The 22,272-nt window shown below is 41.3% G+C and overlaps 2 protein-coding genes across 6 annotated transcripts in view; one reads left to right on the plus strand and one right to left on the minus strand.

Moving 5' to 3' along the window:
• Positions 1 to 12,380, minus strand: part of Usp45 (ubiquitin specific peptidase 45) — a 68,005-nt gene extending 55,625 nt beyond the window's left edge. For 4 of the 5 annotated variants that reach the window (XM_029475890.2, XM_029475891.2, XM_021160938.3 and 1 more), the window contains exon 1: positions 3,576 to 3,641. The gene's annotated coding sequence lies outside the window, so the exon portion shown is untranslated. Of the gene's footprint in view, positions 1 to 3,575; positions 3,642 to 12,344 lie in introns of those variants that run through there. The other variant, XM_021160939.3, reaches the window with a different exon arrangement.
• LOC110293144 (thiosulfate sulfurtransferase like domain containing 3) lies at positions 12,370 to 21,179 on the plus strand. The gene is made up of 4 exons (XM_021160940.3): positions 12,370 to 12,538; positions 18,623 to 18,793; positions 18,887 to 19,046; positions 20,079 to 21,179. The coding sequence occupies exons 1-4, from the start codon at positions 12,469 to 12,471 to the stop codon at positions 20,149 to 20,151; spliced, it is 474 nt and encodes a 157-aa protein (XP_021016599.1). The 5' UTR covers positions 12,370 to 12,468; the 3' UTR covers positions 20,152 to 21,179.
• Positions 21,180 to 22,272: the final 1,093 nt, after the last annotated feature.

The following is a 22,272-nucleotide window of genomic DNA, read 5'->3' on the forward strand; positions in this document are numbered from 1 at the left end:
CCCTTCCCTGTAGCAAGGGACTTCTAGCCCCTGAGTCCCTAACTAGTGCTTACTGTTACTCAGTGGATAGTAATTTTTTTATTGCCCTGAACTAAGACAGTCTGTCTGCATGCATACCATCTCAGAGGTAACATTTGAAAATAAGTACTGCTTCCTATGATGGGCTCTTTCTTTACCCTGTCACTTATGCAGACAATGGCAGCTGAGGACCCACATTGGACCAGGAAAAAAAATAGTAGACCCAGGAGTTAGGAACCCTAACCAATGTACTACCTAATGTACCACTGGCACAAAAATGAATTCCACCTTTTAAGTTACCACATTTTCTCTTCAAGATTTTGTTATGAAGATTTTTTTAAATCTACAAAGGCTAAAAGAACTGTATACTGAATGCTCATACACTGTCTAGATTATACATGTATATATCTAGAATACAAAATACATACCAGGTGTGGTGGCACACGCCTTTAATCCCAGCACTCAAGAGGCAGGCAGATTTCTGAGTTTGAGGCCAGTCTGTTCTACAAAGTGAGTTCTAGCTATACAGAGAAACCCTGTCTCGAACCCCCCCCCCCAAAATACATGCACATTCATATATATCTAGTATACAAAATGCATATATACATATATTTCACCTTTTTTAAAAAAAATCTAATTATCAGTATAGAAACATATAATTTTTGTTTAGGAGGGAATTTTTTCTTTTGTTTGCATTTTTTTGTTTGGTTTTTTTTGTTTGTTTGTTTGTTTTTGCTTTTCAAGACAAGGTTTCTCTGTATAGCTCTGGCTGTCCTAGAATGTACTCTGTAAACCAGGACCCTGAACTCAGAGCTCTGCCTGCCTCTGCCTCCAGAGTGCCTAGGTTAAAAGTGTGTGCCCCACCATGTCCAGGTAGAAATACACAATTTTTTAAAATTCTAAAGTATATGTATCCCTCTGGGTGTGTGCATGTTAATATCGCTGCTTGTGGAGGACAGAAGATGGCATCAGACCCCTGAAGATGGAGTTACAGGCATATGCACTGCCCTATGCGGGTGCTGAGAACCAAGCTCATTCTTCCTAAGAGCAGCGTATGTTCTTAGGCACTGTGCCATCTCTTCAGCCCGATACATACGACTATTTTTGATAGCACCTGAAAAGCAGTTGAATAATGAAATTTTATCCCTAAATATGTAAGCATAGTGCTTTTAAAAAAGAATAATTCTCCTGCACAACAGGACTACCACATCTGAGAAAAGAATGCCCTGAGACCTTATATCCTAACATATTCTAATTTCCTTATCTGATTTGTGTTTTCTAAAGGGATTTTGGGGGGGGTGGGGGATGGAGATTCAGTCATTGTTTTTAACTTCATCTGTTACAGCTCTTCATTCTTTTCTTTTTTTAATACTTGTTTTCTCATATTATTTTTTAAAGTATGTGTATGGGGTGTGTGTGCAAGTGCCCTTGCTAGCACACCTCAACAATGCTTCAATTCCTAGAGCAGAACGGAGATTTTGTAAAGCTTTACCTGGAAGCTCATATTAGCTGACTAAAGAAAATCACGTGGTCACACTTAGCTTTAATAAGTAAACACTGTATCAGCCATTTAGCAGAAGCCAATTCTAGATGAAACCAAGTCGCCATTTTCTCATGTATTCAGAAAGTCTTGTAAGACCGGGCTTACCCTCATCCCCCACACCTTTCCCTGGGCAACTTCTGTGCACGACACTCAGACTCTTCAAACCCTTTTCAGTCTCACCTGCACCTGCCCTACCTCCCAACCCACCAATCCCGGCTTTCCACCTCTAAATTTACAAACCTGCATCCAGTAACTTTAATTTGAGCCCTGGCCAGAGTAAGGCTTTCTCAGACAGAAACAGCTCAGGAGAAATGATATATTTTCCCCTATAACAGATAAACCCTTGATAAAGATGAAGATTTATGTACAGATAATGATGACATCTGGAAGAATACTCAGAGGCAGGTATTTGATTTTGACTTTGTAAACAGCCTGTTACCTTTTTCAAAACCGTTGTCTCAAACTATTCCTGGTAATGGCGGGGCAATTTCCAATCATCTTTCTAGCAGCTGAAATGTATGTGAACATCCACAGCCCATAATGTGGCAATACCGTGTAACCTTCTTCTACAAATTCCACTTAAGGCAGAGCAAGCAAGCAAACAACATTAAAACCCAACTACTGGACTTCCAAAGGCTTTCCATTATCAAGATTGTGTCTGGAAACCTCCACGTGTCTCCTGGCACTGAGGAGTCGAGAGAACTGACTCACAGGATTCAGCACATGGTTGTATATTTCATGGTACATTCTATGAACATGCAACCTGACCAGAGTGGAAAAGGGTACTTTGCCCATAACTTCCATAAAGTCTCTCTCTTCAGGTGGGTAAGACAAGGACTAAGCAGCAACATGAATCTGGGTTCAGAGGAACCCATTAGAGACTTGGAGCACAGAAACTGTATGGTAACTGGCCATGCTGAGTATAGAACAATTACTACTACATCAGAACATTCCCAAACCCCAAGTTTTCAGATGCCAAACAAGGGCCAAGGTTGCAGGCAGAGCCATCAAAGGACAGAAGTTTCAGGCCTGACTTCACCACAAATAATATGTTCTGGCTTTTCTTTTCTTTTTTTTCTTTTTTTTCTTTTTTTTTTTTTTTTTTTTTGAGGTTTTGCAAACATCAAACGTTACAGCTTTCTTTTAAAACATAAATCCATTGATGTATTTTATATGTATGGCTGTGCACGTGGTTAGTGTTTCGATTTGCATTAGTGAGATCAGAGTAGCTTCTCTCTTTCACCTCGTGGGTCCGGGAGATTGAACCATCAGGTTTGGCGACCTGCTGAGATGTCAACTTCAGCTTTTAATTTAAATATTATCTGGCACTTGCGTTACCTCTAACAAAGGATGTACAGCTAACGTAATTAATATCACACTTTTCAACTGGCTACAAGCTTCCCTTGTCAAATTGGTTTTTGTTTTGATTTTTTTTTTTTAAGTTTTGGGCTGCTATTCTCCAGCGTGAGAAGAGGAAATGCAAATATCTTCCTTTTAGATACCCGGGCTCAAAACACTCAATTCTAAGAACCTCTTACAACCACTTTGAGATACGTCACTATCATCATCCTCAATTCACACTTGGAACTGGATAGAGGTAAAGTGACTTGCAGAAGTCCGGGAACCGGACGTGGGCTCAGGTATAGGATCGACCCCTAACCTAATATTTGGCGTTGCCAAAAAGCTGTGTCTAGGCTCTTCGTCAGGCCATGGATGCACCCCAAGTTAGCAGAGCGGGATGTGATGCGAGGAGAGACCCCGAGGGGACAAGCGGACGCTGCATGCCCGGGTCACTAAAAAGACGAGACTCGGCCTGGCTCCCTCCCCGACCCCGGCTCTTCCCCCCTGCCGCCAGCACTCGGCCCGAGAGGCCGCCTGGTGCCTTTGTGAATCTGGACTCGAGGGTAGGCTAGGAAACCTCTTTTTTCTAGGCTGGTTGACGTACAGGAAGGTTTTGTCGCCCAAGCGAAGACACAGTGGTTACAGTGACCCCAAAGCCTGGGCCCCAACTCACCCCGCCCGCCGGGCCGCAGCTTCCACACGCAGGAGCTTCTGCGCCTGTGCAGAGGGGAAGCCGGAGAAGGCGGGGCTTGGCGTCCTGGGCGGGGTGAGGGCGGGGTCTGGTGTTCTGGGTGGGCCGAAGGCGGGACTTTGAGTCTAGACCCAGATCCGGGTTTTCCTTTGGCGGCTTGGAGGTTGGAGCACGGTGGAGGAGTGTAGGTGGGATGGGGGGGATGGCGCCCTGCAGCCAACTGGTTACGGTGCCAGCCACGGGGCCTGGATTCAGGCGCTGGCTTTAGTGAGCTGCGTCCCACTTGCTGGGTGCCTTTTAAGACAAGCTTCCCTTGTTCCATCACCCAACTCGGAACATCTGAGATTCACTCTATATGAGTTTAACGTTTTATTTCACGTGGTTCTCACTTCTGAACTAGATGGTACATCACATCTGTGATTCTGCAGAGTCCGATCATCTGTTACAACAATGTACACCTTGCTTTTGAGTAAAAACAGTTGGTTTGAAGTTTTGTTGTGGGGCTGGAAAGATGACTAAGTGGTTAAGAACACTGACTACTAGTCCAGAAGTCCTGAGTTCAATTCCCAGCAACGCATGGTGTCTCAGAACCATCTGTAATGGGATCCGATACCCTCTTCCTGTTTCAAAAAATAAAAATGTTTAAAAACAAAAAATAACTTGTTGCAAGCACTAGTTGATGAGCCACAGTCTTTCACAAGGGACAAGTTGTGACCTAATGGATCGTGTGCTGGGGTTGGAGTTTAAAAGAGTTCAGTTAAGAACCAAAAGCTGACTGGGTTTGTTGTTGTGGTTTGTTGTTTTCACTTTTTTTTTTAACTTAAAAATCTAATTCATTTCCATGGGGAAACTTGGCAAAGAAGAGAACTCTTCTTTTATGTTGTTTATAGGAACCATTCATTAGACAAATACAGTGGAATACAAGCATGCTGGTCAAGATACTAGGTATGGGGTACATAATTGTCTTTTAGAAGGTGATTTTCTTCCAGGGAAAAAAAGAAATGCTGCATCTGTAAGAACAGTTTGGGTTATGATATAATTCCAAAGTCTATATACAAATTTCAAATGTGTCTGTATAAATATCAAGTTTCATATGTTAGTATTGAATTTGAAATAGAATATGTAAAAGATGCAAAAGAGCAAATATTTGCATCCTAAATTGTGTCAGGTTTTTGTTTTTTGTTTTTTTCTGGTTTTTCTTTCTTTTTTTTTTATTAGATTTTTTTCTTTATATATATTTCAAATTTCAAATGCTATCCGGAAAGCTTCCTATACACCCGCCTGCCCTGCTCCCCTACCCACCCACTCCTACTTCTTGGCCCTGGCATTCCCCTGTACTGGGGCATATAAAGTTTGCAATACCAAGGGGCCTCTCTTCCCAGTGATGGCCAACTAGGTCATCTTCTGTTACATATGCAGCTATAGACATGAGCTCTGGGGGTACTGGTTAGTTCATATTATTGTTCCACCTATAGGGTTGCAGACCCCTTCAGCTCCTTGGGTGCTTTCTCTAGCTTCTCCATTGGGGGCCCTGTGTTCCATCTTATAGATGACTGTGGGTTTCTCTGTATAGCCCTGGCTGTCCTGGAACTCACTCTGTAGACCAGGCTGGCCTCGAACGCAGAAATCCACCTGCCTCTGCCTCCTAAGTGCAGGGATTAAAGGCATGCACCACCACTGCCCAGCCTTAATTTTGTCAGAAATAGGTCTTTTTTTAAAGTATATATTAAGACTCATGGAAAAAATAACAGGAGAAAAGAAAAAATTTTTTTTAAATTTTTAAAAAAAGAAAACAAAAGACTCAACTTACAGTTAAAGAAAAAGGGCAGAATTTTAAAATTAAAATCTAGATTCTCTTAATAAAAAAAATTTAAGAATTCTTAAGAATTCTGCAATTAATCACTCAATATTTAAATATGTCTTAGAATTGAGTCATGTGGCTACCATGATATCTAACAGATATGCCCTTAGACTGATCTAAATCTTTAGAGACTGAAACCCCCATTCAAACTTGGAGTTTTGCAGAAAAATGAATGGAACTAGAGATCATGTTAAGTATCAAACAAAAAAAGACAAATAACACGTTGTTCTCATTTCATTTCTATTACTGCAGTAAAATACTACAGCAACAAGCAATCTCCGAAGAAGCAAGTTCGTCGTATTGGGAAGTCAAAGAAGCAGGAACTCAAGACTATAATTATCATACTATAAGAAATAGCAAATATAAATCCTTTGTTTCAAATACTATAAAGTTTGTGTTTAAGACACACAATTCACATCTTTTTACCATACGCCCTTGAAAAACTTTATTCAAATCTTTTTAAAAACTGTTTTCAGATGTGGTGTGGATCAGCCCTTAGCACACATCTTTAATCCCTCTGAGTAGAATACAGACATCCCCTTAGTAAAATTGGTTTGTAGACGGAAGCACCCATGTTTGAAAGTGATGGCTAGAAAAGAGGCAAACAAAGAGCTGACTCAGAGAAGGATTCTACAGACTAGAATATGCCCAACTCTTATGGAAATAGAAAAAGAGAGGCTACTTAAGAGAGACCCGTGCAGATAGAGAAAAGGGAAGGAGGCAGTTTTATGTTTTACTGAGAGAGTTCCACTGAGACAGGTTTCAGAGAGAGAACAAACTAGACATGGGTGAAGACAGAAAGAGCCAGAGAACGAGGAGGAGTCAGAAAGTTAGAACATATTGCAAAGCTGAGCAAAAAGTCAGAGCTGAGGAGAGAGAAGTCAAACTGATTCAATTAGCTTGGAGAGAAGTTTGAGCCAGAACAGCACAATTAAACCAGCCAGCTAGAGTTCAGAAAGAACTAGAAAAGGGTGAGCTTACTTAGCAGTAAGTTTCAGAGGCTGAAAATGTTCTAGGCCTAGATAAGGTTTGTAAGGAAGTGTACTGGCTAGTTTTGTGTTAACTTGACACAGCTGGAGTTATCACGGAGAAAGGAGCTTCAGTTGGGGAGATGCCTCCACGAGATCCAACTGTAAGGCATTTTCTCAATTAGTGATCAAGGGGGAAAGGCCCCTTGTGGGTGGTGCCATCTCTGGGCTGGTAGTCTTGGTTCTATAAGAGAGCAGGCTGAGCAAGCCAGGAAAAGCAAGCCAGTAAAGAACATCCCTCCATGGCCTCTGCATCAGCTTCTGCTTCCTGACCTGCTTGAGTTCCAGTCCTGACTTCCTTGGTGATGAACAGCAGGATGGAAGTGTAAGCTGAATAAACCCTTTCCTCCCCAACTTGCTTCTTGGTCATGATGTTTGTGCAGGAATAGAAACCCTGACTAAGACAGGAAGCTAGAAGCTTCCAGGACTAGGCCTAGGTTAGCAAATGGAGGCAATAAACCTCCAAGATGACAATTATGTCAGGCAAATAAAAGCTACATTTACAAAGTAGTCCTACAAAGACATACGTGCGGACCAACCTAATGTAAACAATCCAACATTGAGATTTTCCCTAGATGATTGTAAGTTGCATTAAATTGACAATTAAAGCTAACAACCACACAGTTTTTCTCTCACATGAGAATCTACAAATACATGCATACATATGTAGATATGTGTGTGCGTGAATATACATATATGTTTATATACATAAACAGAAGGCTAGCAAAATAGCCTAGCAGGTAACAGTGTCTGCCATTAAGCATGACAACCTGAGTCCAATCCCCAGGACCCAAATAAATGTTTAAGGGGTGTGATGATGTGAATGATTTGAATATGACCACAGGAAGTGGCACCATTAGGAGGTGTGGCCTTATTGAAGGAGGTGTGGCCTTGTTAGAGGAAGTGTGTCACTGTGCAGGCAGGGCTTTGAGGTAATAAATATGTTCAAGCCCTGCCCTGTGTGAGACAGAGTCTCTCCTTGGCTGCCTTCAAATCAAGATGTAGAACTCTCAGCTCCTTCTCCAGCATCATATCTGCCTGGACACTGCCGTGCTTCCTATCATGATGATAATGGACCAACTATCTGAATCTGTAAGCCAGCCCCAATTAAACCTTGTCCCTTAGAAGAGTTGACTTGGTCATGGTGTCTCTTCATAGACCCAAAACCCTAACTAAGACAGAATTTGGTACAAGGGACTAGGGTAGTACTGTAATAGGCTTGACCATGATTTTGTCTAGAGGAATGTGTATTTTGAGACTTTAGAAAGTAGTAGAGTTCTTTTTTTTTTTTTTTTTTTTTTGGTTTTTCGAGACAGGGTTTCTCTGTGTAGCCCTGGCTGTCCTGGCACTCACTTTGTAGACCAGGCTGTCCTCGAACTCAGTTAAGTGGGGCTTAATGAACCATCCTAGAAGGAATATAAAAGACAGTGATGCTGACTTGAACTATGCAACCCTTGCTCTAGAGGTTTCAGAGAAGTGGAACTTTAACATGTTCCCTGGAGATTATTCTTAGGATGTTTTGGTAAAGCTTGTGGAAGCCTTTTGCCCTTATCTGAAGAGTCTGTCTGAGGCTAAGGTGAAAGGTTCAGATTAATTAAATTGCATTGTCAATGAAGTCTCAATGAAGCCCAGCATAGACTTTGTCCTCTCAAGTACACTCATAAAGATCATTTTGATCAAGTGTAGCAAGCTTGGAAAGGAAAAATACAGATTCCAGGAAGTGGAATGTAGCTAGATCCTGTCTTGAAGGATATTAAGTGGAATTAAGGAAGTGGTGACCTCAGGCAAGATCTCACTGAGATAAGCTTTATGGTTTGTATTTGTGTTAGGCGTTATTATTACCTGGTTATTGTTTTCATTTGGAATTTTTAATATGGAATGAACTGCAATCCAGAAATGGAGGGCACATGTGTGATCCAGATCTTGCGGCTGAAGACACGGGTTTTAGATCTGGATATTGACATGGGATGACACTAGCTTTTGGTCTGGATCTTGAGGCATAGTGGCCATTAAAAGCTTAGGTCTAGCCATGGTGGTACACATGCCTTTAATCCCAGGAAATAGATACAGCAGATCCCTGAGTTCAGGGTCAGACTGGTAAACCCTGTTCCTACAGTTTCAAGTAGAGAACAGCTTATGTATAGGCATGGTAGACCATGCCTTCAATCCAGCACTCAGCAACATTCTGGAGACAGGCATGCAGATCTCAAAGTTCATCCAGAGTTCAAAGTCAGTCTATAGAGCAAGTTCCAGGATAACCAAGCGTGATGGTTTGTATTTGCTTGGCCCAGGGAGTGGCACTATTAGAAGGTGTGGCCCTGTTGGAGTAGGTGTGTCATTGTGGGTGTGAGCTTTAAGACCTTTATCATAGTTGCCTGGCAGCCAGCATTCTGCTAGCAACCTTAAGGTGAAGAGTAGAACTCTCAGCTCCTCCTGCACCATGCCTGCCTGGATGCTGCCATGTTCCTGTCTTGAGGATAATGGACTCAACCTCTGAACTTGTAAGCCATGCCCAATTAAATGTTGTCCTTATAAGTTACCTTGGTTATGGTGTCTGTTCACAGCAGTAAAACCCTAAGACACAAAACTTAGTCAGAGAATGAATTCACTGAAAACAGAAAGCTGGTGATCATTTAATAGAACAAGGTAGGCATGTTCCAGCCCCAGCAAGCAGCAGAACTCAACAGCTTCAGTTACGTGGCGCTAGGTTTAGAGACAAAACTAGGAGTTATTAGCTGGAACTAAGAAATTAGTGAGGATTAAGAATAGACCAGCATCACTAAGGTGAAATTTTCTGGCAAGTGTTTTCTGAGAGCACAAAGGAGCTGGGTCCCAGAGATAGACATCATGCTGGCAGCTGGACTTGGTGTTATGTTAAGAGTCAACTAGGTCATACTAGTTTTAAAGGTGTGATGAGATTATGGAGAGCAACTGAGGCTTGGTACTATGAGAGGCCAACAAAGGCAATTGGTGAGGGTATAGACTCAGTTGCAGTAAATGGCTCTGAACAGAGGGGGTTATGCACAGAAGTGAGACTTGGGATCATGAAGAGAGCCTATGAGAGGCTATTGGTGAAGCCTACTTGCAACAGAAGACCCCAGCATATTGGAGATGCCAGCACCATGGGATGACCACCAAGAACAGCAGCAGCAGTGGAGTGGAGTCAACCAGAGCCTAGAGTGCTACAGAGGGCAAAAGCTAGAGAAGTGACCCAAGTCCTTTGGAGGAGCCCAGAAGATCATGTGTGGATACCAGACTTTGGAACAAGAAACTGAAGCTGAAGTTGCTTTGGATATCTCAAGATATTAGAGATGCCAGAGTTGTGTGATGCCTGCTGAGGAAAGCTGCTAACAAGGAGTGAACCAGCCCAAAAGAATGAAGTTTGTTACAGTTAATAAGAATGAAAGTAGTTGGAAATCTGAAGAGTGCTTGCTTTGACACTGGAATGGAGACATGGAATTTGGAGTTTGCCCAGCTGGCTTTTGGTCTTGCTTTGGTCCAGTATTTCCTCACTGTGACATTTTGGAATGGTAATTTATATCCTGTGCCATGATATGTTGAAAGTGTGTGATCTGCTTTTTGATTTTGATATTATAGGAGATTACAATTGGGTGATTACATGAGTCTCAGAAGAAACTTTTAAACATTCTCGAGAGAGTGGTAGACTATAGGACTTTTGAAGTTGTACTAATGTATTTTGTATTATGCTATGGTTTCGTATGGCCCTATAGGCTCATATGTTTGAACAAGCCTATGGGACCAGAGAGCAGAATGTGGTGGTTTGAATATACGTGGCCCATAGGAAGTAGAGGTTACTGGAGGTGTGACCTTGTTAGAGGAAGTGTGTCACTGTGGAGGCAGGGCTTTGAGGTAATATATTTAGTGTGAGACAGTCTGTCTCCCCTGGCTTCCTTCTGTCAAGAGGTAGAATGTTTTAGCTCCTTCTCCAGCATCCTGTCTATTTGGACAGAGCCATGCTTCCTATCATGGTGATAATGGACCGAACCTTGAAAGCCGTAAGCCAGCCCCAATGAAACGTTGTCGCTTATAAGTTGCCTTGGTTATGGTGTCTCTTCACAGCAATAAAACACTAACTAAGACAAGAGAATAACAGACTCTGCAAAGTCATTTACTGAGCTCACAGCATACATGCTGTGACACATGTGCCCCCTACACACACGAAAATTAAAAAAAAAAACCGAAATTATAAATGATTAGGAAAAATATGGATAATGTCATTGGCATAGAAATCTGATGTGGCTTATTAAATACTGAGTAATCGGATTTAGGAGGGTCACTCAGTTGAAGTGCTGGCTGCACAGGCATGAGGACCTAAGTTCAGAATCTCAGAACAGGATGTGCCGTAACTCCAGTGCTGAGGGAGACCCGGGTGAAAGTGCAGAAATAGGCTGATCCTTGAAGCTCCGTGGCCAGACAGCCTATTTGACTTGGTCATCTTATTTTTTAAAATAATGTTGTATTTATTTAGTTTATGTATATGAGTGTTTTGTTTTCGTATGTGTCTGTGCACCACATGTTTGCCTGGTACCCTCAGAGATTAGAAGAGAGCATTGGATTTCCTATATATGAAACTGCTATAGATTGTTGTGAACTATATATAAATGTTGCGTCCTCTGGAAGAGCAATAAATATTCTTAACCATGAAGCCGTCTCTCTATTGATTTGATCATATTCAGGTTCAGTGAGAGACCCTGTCTCAAAAAATAAAGGTGGTATGATTGAGGAAAGATATCCAGTATCAACCTCTGACTTCTATACATATGTATGCACCCTCTCCAACAAGTACTTATATTCCATACACATACAGACAACATACTACACACACCTAACATACAATAAGAAATACTGATTTATTTTTTTAAAAAGCTGATTTCAAAGTATATATTTAATGGAATTATCCCCTGGGCACACATTTTAATATCAGTTTGACTTAATATATTATTTTTAACTGACTTAATTCCAGTTCAATGCAACTTTTATTATGTTTGGAGAACTACACTCAGGATAAAGTTAAGGTAAGGAGAGACTTTATGTAGGGAAGGGGAAAGCCCCAACTCCCAACCCCATACATGCTGTAATCCCTGAAGCCTGTGATGTGTTATTGTATCTGGTGTCTTAGTCAATGTTCTACTGCTGTGAAGAGACACCATGAACACCACAGCGCGTAAGAAGGAAAACATTTAATTGAGGTTTAGCTCATTATTGTGATGACAGAAAGTACAGTGACGCGAAGTCAGACATGGTGCTGGAGGGGCAGCTGAGAGTTCTACGTCGGATCCTGCAGGCAGTAGGAAGAGAGAGGCTCTCTGGACCTGGCTTAAGCATTTGAAACATCAAAGCCTGCTTTTCTGAACGAGGCCACACGTCCCATTGCCTCTCTCTAAGTATTCAAATATATGAGCGTGTGGAGGCCACTCTCATTCAAACCACCACACCTGGTTAAAGGGACTTTGCAGATATTAGCATGTTAAAATATCAAGAAGTGGGGAGACTGACATGGATTATTTCAGTGATCTTAATGTAAAGTCCTTAGAGGAAGAAGAGAGAAGGGCAGATGATAGGGCTTACAGTAGATGCCAGGGTCAGCCAGAGAGGTTTAAAGATGCTTAGATAGTAGCTTTGAAGACAGATAAAGACCAGGAGCCAAGAAATGAGGCAATTAAAAATAAAATAAAATCTTACCAGTTTTTTTTAAAACTATATAATTTCTGTTGTTTTAATCCAGTAAATATGTGGTGATTTGTTAATGTAGCAATGGGAAGCTAACACACTGAAGCACTTGAATTTAAACCTGCCAAAAACCTTGCCAAATAAAGTAAAACAGTAACTGTGTGGCAGTACCTCTTTCTGCCGTGCTGGCTGCGGGGCGCTCAAGAGCCTGGACAGCGCCTGTAGGAAGAAGAGCAGGAAGGAGCCGAGGAAAGGAAGTGGTCAGCAGCCCTGGGGTCCCAGAGAGCCCATTGTGATGCTGGCCAGGCTGGTGCTTGGGACCTCAGGCAGGGCGGCCCTAGGATCAGTGGAGCCTGCGCTTGGCGGTGAGCTTGACAATTCCCGGGAAAGGAAAAGCGCTTGATTTCGAGTGCCGGGAGGGGATGACATTGACCATACTCTCTTCTTTAGACTTGTAGTTATTAATAAAAGTGAATCCTGCTGCGATTGGCACGAGGGTATGTAGTGCCCACCTGCAGTTTTTTGCTCCTTCGGATTCCCATGCTCTCGCAGACTGGAGGTCCGCTGCTAACAAACACAGCGACAGAGTAAATATGGCACCAAGGTTATTTATAATGAGAATGAATTGTGCAAGTTTGAGTGATGAAGGTCAATTCATCCCTCAAAGGCGCTGCTAACACGAAGGCCCGAGAGCTACAAACCTGCCCTTTCAAACTTACTACCCACCAGGGACAGAGCTCATCGCTTCAGGAAATACACACCCCACCCCCACCCCAGCCCCCACCCCCACCCGAATTAAAAACGCGTTAAAACTAGGAAAGTACTCCTCCTCCTAAGCGTTTCGCAAATTCGGAAGCAGAAAGCAGAGAAGTGAAAATGGTTATTGACTTAGCTGGGTCTAAAGCTCAATACAAGGCATCAGTACCTTCCCTGTATTTTATTTTTAAATATCGGCTCTCCTTTCGCGTCTATTTTCTTCCGAAAAAGGAGCTGCGGTGGCCCAGCAAGCGAGCTCCCTTGCTTCTTTCTTTTGTTACTGAAAGATGGGCTTTTTCTGTGCAAACTGTTTTCTTTCACCTTTCAGTAGCAGTTATTTATTAGACAACCAATCTTCCAGGCCTTCTGCAGGGGATACAGCTCTCCCACTGCTAAGGAGTTAGAAAGCCCTCAGATCTTGAATTGATCAAAATGCCAGAGGAAGGTGCCTTTGTGTATTTTAAAAATCACACAAATAGTAACTACATGGTTATATTTTCACTGAAATAAAGAAAAAAAAAAAAAAAACAGCCAACCATACAAACTAATAACAACAACAACAAAAAGCCCCAGACTTCTGTTAAATACCTCGCACCCCACTCTTCTCGGATACCAATGGTAAAGACTCTTAACCGTTTCTATGGTTATCCATAAATAAGTTATTATATGTGTGAATCGGGAATCGTGTGTATACTTATATATTTGGACTCACACACATATTTAGCTTTTGTTGTTGTTGTTTTGTTTTTGTTTTTCGAGACAGGGTTTCTCTGTGTAGTCCTGTCCTGGAATTCACTTTGTAGACCAGACTGGCCTCAAACTCAGAAATCTGCCTGCCTCTGCCTCCCAAGTGCTGAGATTAAAGGCCTGCACCACCATACCTGGCCATATTTAGCTTTTTAAAATTGCATATACCCCATATGGGGAATGTACTATAGTTTACTAACCAGTTACTTATAGAAAATTTTAGTTTCAGGTTTTTATTATAAAATTATTTGAGCCGGGTGTGGTGGCGCATGCCTTTAATCCCAGCACTCGGGAGGCAGAGGCAGGCGGATTTCTGAGTTCAAGGCCAGCCTGGTCTACAAAGTGAGTTCCAGGACAGCCAGAGCTACACAGAGAAACCCTGTCTCAAAAAAAAAAAAAATTGATATTCATCATGTAATATGAATATTACCCTATGCAGATAAACAACTATTTTTACTAGAATGGATGCCTAGAACTAGACTTGTTAAGGAGAAGTAGCAATCATTATTAAATAGATACAAAATGAGAGTTAAGTAGAAATAAAGAAAGAGAGATTTCTCTCAGAAGGAGCAATATGGTATAATTCATGACAATAGGAATAATTATTGATCCCACTGTATATGCATTAATTTTATTTATACCCAAAGGCATGCATTCATTAGTTTTCTTGGTGCTATAATATAATACCTGACAATATGCATGTGTGTGTGTGTCTATACGCTCATATATTCTGTAATATTTAGCCATTTTTTCCTTCAGTGTAAGAAGTGATGAGTGTTTCTTTAGGTAAACACCAGACCAACTGGTCAATTTACAAGAAGGACATAGTATACAAAACACCTATAGTTTGGTACAAATAAATAGTGCACAGAAAAAGCCCATCTTCAGTAATTTAAGGTGTTAATGAAAGAGCAAGGGAGGCTCACTTGCTGGGCCACTGCAGCTGCTTCTCTGGAAGAAAATGGACACAAAAGAAAAGAAAATATTTAAAAGAAAATAAACTAAAATTTTTGTTTGTTTGTTTTTTTCGAGACAATGTTTCTCTCTGTAGCCCTGGCTGTCCTGGAACTCACTCTGCAGACCAGGCTGGCCTTGAACTCAGAAATCCACCTGCCTCTGCCTCCCAAGTGCTGGGATTAAAGGCTTGCGCCACCACTGCCCAGCTTTAAAATAATTTTTAAAAAAACTAAAATTTTCTATAAGTGACTATGGAATATATGCAATCTTAAAAAGCAAAATATGTATGTGACTTCAATTGAGAGTCTTGGGGAAAGCAAGACCAAAGGACAATAGGTGGTTGCTTCAAGCTTTGATCACTGAGTGGAAAGGCAAGAAAACACATCTTCATACCTACTCTCTCACAAGTGAGGAAAGCAGAATTATAGCAAGTTAAAGGTCAGTCTGATGACTACAAGGAAAAGAAATTATCTTTGGTCCAGTTTTAAGAGTGGCTGTTGTGGGTACATTTTCCAGGGTTGTTAAATAATGCTAGAAGCAGGCTTAACAAGATTTATGAAATTATATAGCTTTCCAGTTTCTTACCATGCCACATAAGAAAAGTGTGAATTCAGCTTGCTATCTCTAATTTGAATAGGTTTATTCCAATTTTTGTTTGTTTGTTTGTTTTGTTTTTTTGAGACAGGGTTTCTCTGTATAGCTCTGACTGTCCTGAAACTAACTCTGTAGACCAGGCCTGCCTCTGCCTCCCAAGTGCTGGGATTAAAGGCATGCACCACCACTGCCAGGCAATTCCAATTTTTTGTTTGCTTGTTTGTTTTATTTTTTTGTGAACCACCATCAAATGTTGGAATCAAACGCAGGTCTACTGGAAGAGCTGTAAGTGCTTTTAACCACTGAGCCATCTCTTCAGTCCCCCTTTAAGAGTTCCTTATGACAATGTCTGAGATAACCCATTTCCCCGTGCCTTCAACAATATTTGACATTGTTAGTTTGGATTTTACTGCTGTGAACAGACACCACGACCAAAGCAACTTTTATAAGGACTACATTTAATTGGGGCTGGCTTACAATTTGAGAGTTTCAGTCCATTATTATCAATTCAGGAGCATGGCAGTTTCCAGGATGAGAGTTCTTCATCTCCATATGAATGCATCTAAGAGAAAACTGATTATTCTGCACTGGGCGGAGCTTCAAAGCCCACCCAACTTCCTCCAACAAGGCCACACCTCCTAATAGTGCCATTCCCTGGGCAGAGCATCGTTAGACCACCATAGGCATTATCAACAATTTTAAGCTTTACGGACCTGAAGCATTGTTTTAACTCGTGTGTCTCTTCTTGTGTTTTGTTTTTTGTCTTTGTTTTTTTGAGACAGGGTTTCTCTGTATAGCTCTGGCTGTCCTGGAACTCACTCTGTAGACCACGCTGGCCTCAAACTCAGAGATCCTCCTGCCTTTGCCTCCTAAGTGCTGGGATTAAAAGGTGTGTGCCACCACTGCCTGTCTAACTAACACTTATATATTTTTTTTAATTGTAGTGAGATTGGATCATTTTTCTCATTTTATTGCTCATTTTCATTTTGCCTGTCAACTTTCTCCTCCTCCTATATGTTCAGCACTTTTCTATTAGGCTTTTGGCCTTATCCTGGTATTCCTATGAGCTATAGTGTTACCTCCCCTCTTTTCATCTACATTCACATTATAGACTGCCACTTGACATCAAATTGATCATGGTACATTCCCCACATTAACTTGACATAAGGACAAACCTTTTATGACTTTTGTCCCCAATTTTCAATTGTCTACAAATTATCTTAGTATCTTTAAGATATTAGCCTTATATTTAGAACTTGTTTAAGCATCAGGAATCAAGAGCCTGCCTACATTCTTCTAATTAGTCGGTTGAACATTTAATTGAACATATTTCCCAGCTAATTTGAGATCTCGCTGTGTGCCAGCTTCCTTTTGGCCAGAGTTCATGTGCACCTTTGGCACAGGTACTAACAAATGTGTGTGTTCCTCTTAGCACATGAGAAAGGACTGGCCCGTGGGCATGTCTTTGGGGTAGTTTCTTGATTAAAGACTTATGTGAGAGGGGCCAACTCACTGTAGGTTGTAGGGGCCACCCCTGCGCAAATGATCCTGGGATGTGTGAGAAAGCAGGTTGGGCAAGCCATGGAGAACTAGCAAATATGTAGTGATCATCCATGGTCTGTGCATCAGTGTCTACCCTGGACTCCTGCCCCTTGCTTCCTTCACTGAAGGACTTATGAGCTATAAAGTAAACTCGATTATTAAATGTTTGATATGCTTCTAAGCTCTTGCTACCTAAAGGGTCTGGGAGAGAATCTGGTGCTGGCAGAAGGCCAGCTGTCAAGCATTCAGAGTAGAATAACAGGTTGCGTCCTGTAGTTCAGTCAGAATGTGTGCATATTGGAAATATTTTTGTGATCTGCTCATGACATCTTTTTCTTTTCAGAGACAAGGGCCTCACATATTAAAAGGGAGCATTTTACTACTGAGCTATCTCCCCATATAGATTCTGACACAGAATGTATAGTTTTCCTATACCAAGCTAATTCTCTAATAATTTGAGTCTTAAATTTTAACTCTGAACCAACTACCCAGAGTTACTAAAGGCACCAATAAGGGCTTTCTAACAAAATAGTCCTCACTATAGACACCAAATCCAAGTCCAGGGTTCTCTGATTTCTGACTAGCTGAGTATAAATCAAAGATGCCCATGACTCCTTCCTCAGGTTCATTAATTTGCTAACAACCCAGGTAAGCATCTTTATTAGTTTATTTTAAATTATTAAAGAATACAGATGAGTAACCTGCGGAAGAAGTCATGAGAAGTTGTGTAGAGGAAGTCATGGTATGGGATCTAGAGGAGTCTCACATGTATGTGTTTCCATCTTCCTGGAACTGGGGTGTGTCATGTTCCAACATGTGGATGTGTTAACACAGCAGATCTCCAACTCCATAGATAGAAGATTTTAATGGAAGCAACCTAATATAAGCACTATTATACTAATTCAATCTTCTAGCCTTGTTCCACTGCACAGAAGACCAAGCCTAAAAGTTGCACATCCTGTTCATGGCTTGGTGTTTCAATTTCACCAAATACAGACTCAGGAGTCAGATGTTGTGGTGAAAGTCTGCTAGCTCAGAAAGGCAGAGAAACACCTAGCTGACCTTCTTCCTCAACCCATGTCCCAGAACAAAAAGAACCAGTTCTCTTTCTCCACACCATCTTAAAAACTCTTCCAGGGGCTGGAGAGATGGCTCAGCGGTTAAGAGCACTGACTGCTCTTCTGAAGGTCCTGAGTTCAAATCCCAGCAACCAGATGGTGGCTCACAACCATCCCTAATGAGATCTGATGCCCTCTTCTGGTGTGTCTGAAAACAGCTACAGTGTACCTACATATAATAAATTTTAAAAATCTTAAAAACAAAACAAAACAAACAAACGAAAAACCCTTCCAACCAAATGTCCCTCCCTTCAACTTCCTGTGCATCTCTTTATCTATCCTCCTTACTTCCTCTATTTTTTTCCTATGTACACTCCCTGTCAACTGGTTGCTTGCTTCGCCTCTTGGCTTTATTCAATCTTGTTTACAATAAACAGAAAGCTCTCAGATTAAATGTGTGTGCTGGGGCTGAGTCACACCACAGCTAGAGGTTTTTCCAGTATACAGTCTCACAGTGTGATCAAATAACCTGCAACAGCTTGGTCTTTCTGGCGATCAGTGCCACCCTGAAGATGTCTAGGTCAAAGTCAATCTCATTAAAACACAGGAGCCTTATATCATCCTCAGAAATTCTATGTGCTTCTATCAGGAGTCAGGAACGGGGAGCAGAGTATGTATTCAGATTTTATTAGAGTAAAAAGGTAAACTCAGTTTAGTTATGTCATCTAATTCTAACCCACTTATAGCTGTTAGTACCAGTGTCTCTTTACAGTTGTCTAAACTTATTTCTTTCAGGTTTGAAGTCAATATGGGGATGCAGCCAACACTTTTGTTCTACTCCTAAGGGTGTGACTTATAGGGAACTAAAAAGCCTACTAAACTCCAAAGACATTATGTTAATTGATGTTAGAAATACATGGGAAATTCTTGAGCAAGGAAAAATACCTGGATCAATCAACATACCATGTAAGTGATATGTGTTTTTAAAAGGATTCATTTGTATGCTTAATAACTGATTATCTCCAAAGCTTGATTGAATGCCTTAACGTTCTCTTCCAGTGGATGAGGTAGGTGAAGCCCTGCAGATGAGCCCAATGGACTTCAAAGAGAAGTACCGTGACGTGAAGCCATCCAAATCTGACCGTCTGGTGTTCTCTTGTTTAGCTGGAGTGAGAAGTAAGAAGGCTATGGACACAGCGATATCACTGGGCTTTAACAGGTGTGTGAATGAAGGAAAAACTAGATGGGGCACTGTGTACTACAATATGATGATGACATTTGGGAGGCTGGGGCTATAGGTCCATGTTTTAATTGCTTATATGTGAAAAGCCCTGGATTCAATCTTCAGCATAGCAAAAATAAAAATAAACATGACTTATTTTATTTAAGAATGTCTTGGAAAAGGGGCAGGACTGGAGAAATCGCACAGTGGTTAAGAGCACTGTCTCTTGAGGACCAGGTTTGATTGTCAGCACCAACATGGCACCTCCTAGCTGTCTGCAACTCCACTTCCAAGAGATCTGCTGCCCTCTTCTGGCCTTTTTGGGCGTGCATGCATGTGGTGCACAGCCACACATGCAAACAAAACACCTATATACATATATAACAAAAACTTAAAATTTAAGTCCGGTCAGTACTACATTGATATTTTGTCTCAAAAAAAACCAAACCAAAACAAAACAAAACAAAAAAACCAAACAAACAAAAAACAGTTTCTTGGGGCTGGTGTTATAATCTAGTGGTAAACTATGTTCTTTATATGCACAAGTCCCTGGATTTAAAACAGGGCAAAATTAAAAAAAAAATACTGTTAATAAAAGCAGTATAACCAGGCAGTGGCAGTGTATGGCTGTAATCCCAATGCTCAGAAGCAGAGATAGGAGGATCTCTGTGAGTTTGAGACCAGTCTAGTCTACAGAGTTCCAGGACAGCCAGGGCTATACAGAGAAACCCTGCCTTGAAAAGCTAAATAAATAAATTAATTAATACGATATGGGGACCAAGAGCCTGTGTCTTTCCAATGTACTTATTTTTTTTTTATTTTATTTTTTTTTGTTTTTCTGTAGACCAGGCTGGCCTCGAATCAGAAATCCGCCTGCCTCTGCCTCCCGAGTGCTGGGATTAAAGGTGTGCACCACCATGCCTGGCTTTAATTTTTTTTTTAAAGAGATGTAGAATCTAAATAATTTTATGAGTGGCTATTGCAAAGCTCTTCTGTTCTGAAGCAACACTAACTAATGCATCTTTTCAGTGCTCAACATTATGCTGGAGGATGGAAGGAATGGGTAACCTATGAAATTTCAGAGGAGAAACAAGAAAGTTGACTTTTGGAATGACAGACTTGGTGTTCATATCTACAAGGATGGTGGATTAAGCAAAAGAAAAACCCAGCCCTGGCACCAAAGGCTAATAGATTCTGGATGACTGCTTGGCGACCGTTTTCCTCATCTGAGAGCTGAGGGTGCTGCTCCCCTGAACATTTCAAAGTCTACTGCACACTGAGATAATATGAGTTGCCACTGAAATTATATTCTACAGTTCATTTTGTTATTCTTTTCTCATACATTACACCCGAAACCAAAGTTTCCCCTCCCCTCTCTCTACAATTAATTTTTAAGTATTTTGGTGTTCCCAAACGATCAGATAAGCTGGGCAGTGGTGGTGCACGCCTTTGATCTCAGCACTTGAAGGCAGAGGCAGGTGGATTTCTGAGTTTGAGGCCAACCTGGTCTACAGAGTGAGTTCCAGGACAGTCAGGGCTATACAGAGAAACCTTTTCTCAAACAAACAAACAAACAAACAAACAAACAAACAAACAAACCGATCAGATAGCTCGCATTATCTAGCCATGTGTCATCACGGCTGTGAGCAAAAACAGTGTTAACAAGCAGTCCCAATTTTAAACAATAACTGAGCTTCTGGTTTGAGACCCATATTTTTAGGTCCAATACTGGAAAGATGGAGGCAGGAAGATCGCCATGAGTTTGAGTCTAGCTGGGACTATGGAGATTCTGTTCCAAAAGAAAAGACTCTGGGGTCTGGAGAAGTCAACTCTGCTCAGGAAAATCCACTCACAGCATCTGAGGACTCGTGGCAATGTGTGCTCAGGGGAGTAACAATTCAACTTATTCTAAAAATTATAATGTGAGGATAAGAATGTGACGGGTCTTGACTGTGGGGAGCAAGGTAACCTAGAAGAGGCCAGAAATTTGTGTGGGATACTGGAGATGTTCTGTGGCATGATGGAAGCGTCAGGAATGTGTGTCAAAACTCATCAAAGCAAACATAAAAATAAGTGTTTTTCCACGTCATTATGCCTCAATTTCAAAACTAATAAAATATTAAAGTTTGACTCCCTGCAGCATGCATACATTTCTTTAAAGTGTTAAGTTATATGCTTGTTGGTGTGCTGGCATCATGCCTGCTGCTTCTGACCATTTGTTTTGACTCTCATTTGTATAGTTATTGAGATCAGGTAGGACCCACCCAGCAAAGCTCTCCAGGTACTTCCTTCTGCAAAATAAGTGGAAGCCATTGAAAAATGTGGAAATATAAACATTTGAACATCTGTCTCCACAACAGCAGTCTGATTTTTTGATTGTTCGTACTAGGACTAGGAATGCTGCAACACACACACACACACACACACACACACACACACACGTACATGCATACACACACACACACATGCATACACACACACATAGGCACAGGTTAGCATACTTCAAGACATTACTGAAGCAGCAAGGCTTTGGAAGATCTATGATCTTAAGGAGAAAGTAAACTGTAGAGGATGTACCAAAATTGTAGTACTGGCAACTAATGGTGCAGATAAGCCATAAATTGACCAGTCCCCTCAAGGACTAAATGTCAACTAAACTCCAAATGCAGGTGTCTTCCTGAACCTCTGAAAGATGAATATGTAAATATGACTACCCTCCCATAAGGTTTCATATGCACACTAAAGTATGAATCATAATTTATTCATGTGTCACCAAATGTTCTTTCAACTATTTAGAAATACAGCAAAATTCTTAAGGCCAGGCCAAAAAGCAGGTGACAAACCAGATATTGCCTATAGAATACAGTTTGTGGTTATCCTATAGGTGAATGAGAGCCAAAGGCTATCTCGTTTTCATATGTAATGTCCAGACTTTTATCAAAACTTGCTAGGCACAACAGGAGTCAGGATCTCTTTTGGTTTGATTTTGTTTGGAGACACTTACTGTGTAGCTGTAGCTGGCCTGGAACTCATACATACACCAGGCTGGCTTCAAATTCAGAGACTGCTTGCCTCTGCTTCCCAAATGCTGGGATTCAAGGTGTGGGCCACCAGCAGGAAATACTATCTTATAATTGAAAAGTAGCAGGAAGAGGCTAGAGAGATGGCTCAGCAGTTACGAGCGCCGACAGCTCTTCTGAAGGTCCCGAGTTCAAATCCCAGC

Source organism: Mus caroli, unplaced genomic scaffold, assembly GCF_978045245.1.
Source record: "Mus caroli unplaced genomic scaffold, Mus_caroli_1 scaffold_6, whole genome shotgun sequence".
Classification (NCBI taxonomy): Eukaryota; Metazoa; Chordata; class Mammalia; order Rodentia; family Muridae; genus Mus; species Mus caroli.

Excerpts from the sequence above, each read along its gene's own strand:
- LOC110293144 (XM_021160940.3), top strand. The coding sequence starts at position 12,469 with ATGCTGGCCAGGCTGGTGCTTGGGACCTCAGGCAGGGCGGCCCTAGGA. Across the intron at positions 12,539-18,622 it reads AGTGGAGCCTGCGCTTGGCG|GTTTGAAGTCAATATGGGGA; the intron begins GTGAGCTTGACA and ends TATTTCTTTCAG. Across the intron at positions 19,047-20,078 it reads ATATCACTGGGCTTTAACAG|TGCTCAACATTATGCTGGAG; the intron begins GTGTGTGAATGA and ends GCATCTTTTCAG.